The sequence below is a fragment of the Phytophthora sojae genome (genome assembly GCF_000149755.1).
Source record: "Phytophthora sojae unplaced genomic scaffold PHYSOscaffold_6, whole genome shotgun sequence".
Taxonomy (NCBI): Eukaryota; Oomycota; class Peronosporomycetes; order Peronosporales; family Peronosporaceae; genus Phytophthora; species Phytophthora sojae.
In genome coordinates, this window is record NW_009258120.1 from 4,413,310 (window position 1) to 4,416,323 (window position 3,014).

Sequence of the window (3,014 nt, forward strand, 5' to 3'; positions counted from 1 at the left end):
AGAGAAAGAAGTTAACATTAGTGAGCGGTGCATCCTATCAACTCAGAATTTTACCATAGCGGAGAAGCGCTAATCCTTCGCGAGCACTGGCAATCTGCGGGTGTAAATGCTTGTGCGGTGGCCACTGGTGGCGCGGAAGCCCGGCACCCATGCCCATCTACCTTTTAAGGTGAGAAATCCGCAAACAGATCGCATTGGCCAAAACGCTCTCGGCGGGACCTTGAAGAGTCGCAGTTACCCTAACCACCTGTATGGCTTGAACCGGCACTTTCCCCCGAGGTTTTTCTTATCCCAGCAAAATCGGGATAACGGTTGCCGATGGGTTAAATATTCTGAAATGTTCATACTGGACCATTAGCAGCATTACCACACACATTGACACATTGGACGTGTCCTCAGCTTCAGTTTCACTGCAGGCTAAACCGTGGCTGATAAACTTACATCAAAGTATAGCTGATGGTAGCTATGCTACGGTTTCGTACTTTGCAAGGCGCTGACGCGTGGTACTGTCTTGGAGCTTATACCATATCACTGGTAGGCGGCAAAATTTAAGTTTGTTTGCTTAGAATGAATATGAAGTAGCGAATGGTGCCGTTTGCAAAGTGTTACCGAGGTAATGGGCCTACTTTGGCTCACTACTTTAGCTCACATGTGTGCGCACGTGTGTGAGGAAGCGTAGCTTAGTTTAAACTAGAATTAATTATACTCGGACCTCCGAGTATAGATTAATCTAAATAAACGATCCAAATAATGTTTTTGGGTTAAAATGAGAACTGCTATTTTTGTTTTATGTTTCTGACTTCCGACACGACGTCTGTTAGTAGCCCTGACGCCTCACGTACATTGCCGAAGTAGCGGTCGGGCTCCTCCACGAACAGGAGCGTCCAGGTCTCGATCGAAACAACTCGGTCTTCGCAGTGGCACCGGCAGAGCCGTACTCGTAGCTCCTCGACCAGCGTACCTCGCGCGTGTGAAGGCGTCTATAGAAGGCAATGATACGAGAGAAAAGAAAGTTAACATTAGTGAGCGGTGCATCCTATCAACTCAGAATTTTACCATAGCGGAGAAGCGCTAATCCTTCGCGAGCACTGGCAATCTGCGGGTGTAAATGCTTGTGCGGTGGCCACTGGTGGCGCGGAAGCCCGGCACCCATGCCCATCTACCTTTTAAGGTGAGAAATCCGCAAACAGATCGCATTGGCCAAAACGCTCTCGGCGGGACCTTGAAGAGTCGCAGTTACCCTAACCACCTGTATGGCTTGAACCGGCACTTTCCCCCGAGGTTTTTCTTATCCCAGCAAAATCGGGATAACGGTTGCCGATGGGTTAAATATTCTGAAATGTTCATACTGGACCATTAGCAGCATTACCACACACATTGACACATTGGACGTGTCCTCAGCTTCAGTTTCACTGCAGGCTAAACCGTGGCTGATAAACTTACATCAAAGTATAGCTGATGGTAGCTATGCTACGGTTTCGTACTTTGCAAGGCGCTGACGCGTGGTACTGTCTTGGAGCTTATACCATATCACTGGTAGGCGGCAAAATTTAAGTTTGTTTGCTTAGAATGAATATGAAGTAGCGAATGGTGCCGTTTGCAAAGTGTTACCGAGGTAATGGGCCTACTTTGGCTCACTACTTTAGCTCACATGTGTGCGCACGTGTGTGAGGAAGCGTAGCTTAGTTTAAACTAGAATTAATTATACTCGGACCTCCGAGTATAGATTAATCTAAATAAACGATCCAAATAATGTTTTTGGGTTAAAATGAGAACTGCTATTTTTGTTTTATGTTTCTGACTTCCGACACGACGTCTGTTAGTAGCCCTGACGCCTCACGTACATTGCCGAAGTAGCGGTCGGGCTCCTCCACGAACAGGAGCGTCCAGGTCTCGATCGAAACAACTCGGTCTTCGCAGTGGCACCGGCAGAGCCGTACTCGTAGCTCCTCGACCAGCGTACCTCGCGCGTGTGAAGGCGTCTATAGAAGGCAATGATACGAGAGAAAAAAAAGTTAACATTAGTGAGCGGTGCATCCTATCAACTCAGAATTTTACCATAGCGGAGAAGCGCTAATCCTTCGCGAGCACTGGCAATCTGCGGGTGTAAATGCTTGTGCGGTGGCCACTGGTGGCGCGGAAGCCCGGCACCCATGCCCATCTACCTTTTAAGGTGAGAAATCCGCAAACAGATCGCATTGGCCAAAACGCTCTCGGCGGGACCTTGAAGAGTCGCAGTTACCCTAACCACCTGTATGGCTTGAACCGGCACTTTCCCCCGAGGTTTTTCTTATCCCAGCAAAATCGGGATAACGGTTGCCGATGGGTTAAATATTCTGAAATGTTCATACTGGACCATTAGCAGCATTACCACACACATTGACACATTGGACGTGTCCTCAGCTTCAGTTTCACTGCAGGCTAAACCGTGGCTGATAAACTTACATCAAAGTATAGCTGATGGTAGCTATGCTACGGTTTCGTACTTTGCAAGGCGCTGACGCGTGGTACTGTCTTGGAGCTTATACCATATCACTGGTAGGCGGCAAAATTTAAGTTTGTTTGCTTAGAATGAATATGAAGTAGCGAATGGTGCCGTTTGCAAAGTGTTACCGAGGTAATGGGCCTACTTTGGCTCACTACTTTAGCTCACATGTGTGCGCACGTGTGTGAGGAAGCGTAGCTTAGTTTAAACTAGAATTAATTATACTCGGACCTCCGAGTATAGATTAATCTAAATAAACGATCCAAATAATGTTTTTGGGTTAAAATGAGAACTGCTATTTTTGTTTTATGTTTCTGACTTCCGACACGACGTCTGTTAGTAGCCCTGACGCCTCACGTACATTGCCGAAGTAGCGGTCGGGCTCCTCCACGAACAGGAGCGTCCAGGTCTCGATCGAAACAACTCGGTCTTCGCAGTGGCACCGGCAGAGCCGTACTCGTAGCTCCTCGACCAGCGTACCTCGCGCGTGTGAAGGCGTCTATAGAAGGCAATGATACGAGGGGATCCT

At 47.9% G+C, this 3,014-nt stretch overlaps 1 protein-coding gene across 1 annotated transcript; it reads right to left on the reverse strand.

Moving 5' to 3' along the window:
- Positions 1-787: 787 nt before the first annotated feature.
- Positions 788-2,161, reverse strand: PHYSODRAFT_335954 (hypothetical protein; the record flags this gene model as incomplete). The annotated part of the gene is made up of 4 exons (XM_009533442.1): positions 788-799; positions 843-980; positions 1,845-1,963; positions 2,059-2,161. 4 exons carry the CDS (start codon positions 2,159-2,161, stop codon positions 788-790), a joined length of 372 nt encoding a protein of 123 aa, XP_009531737.1.
- Between the last annotated feature and the right edge of the window lie 853 nt (positions 2,162-3,014).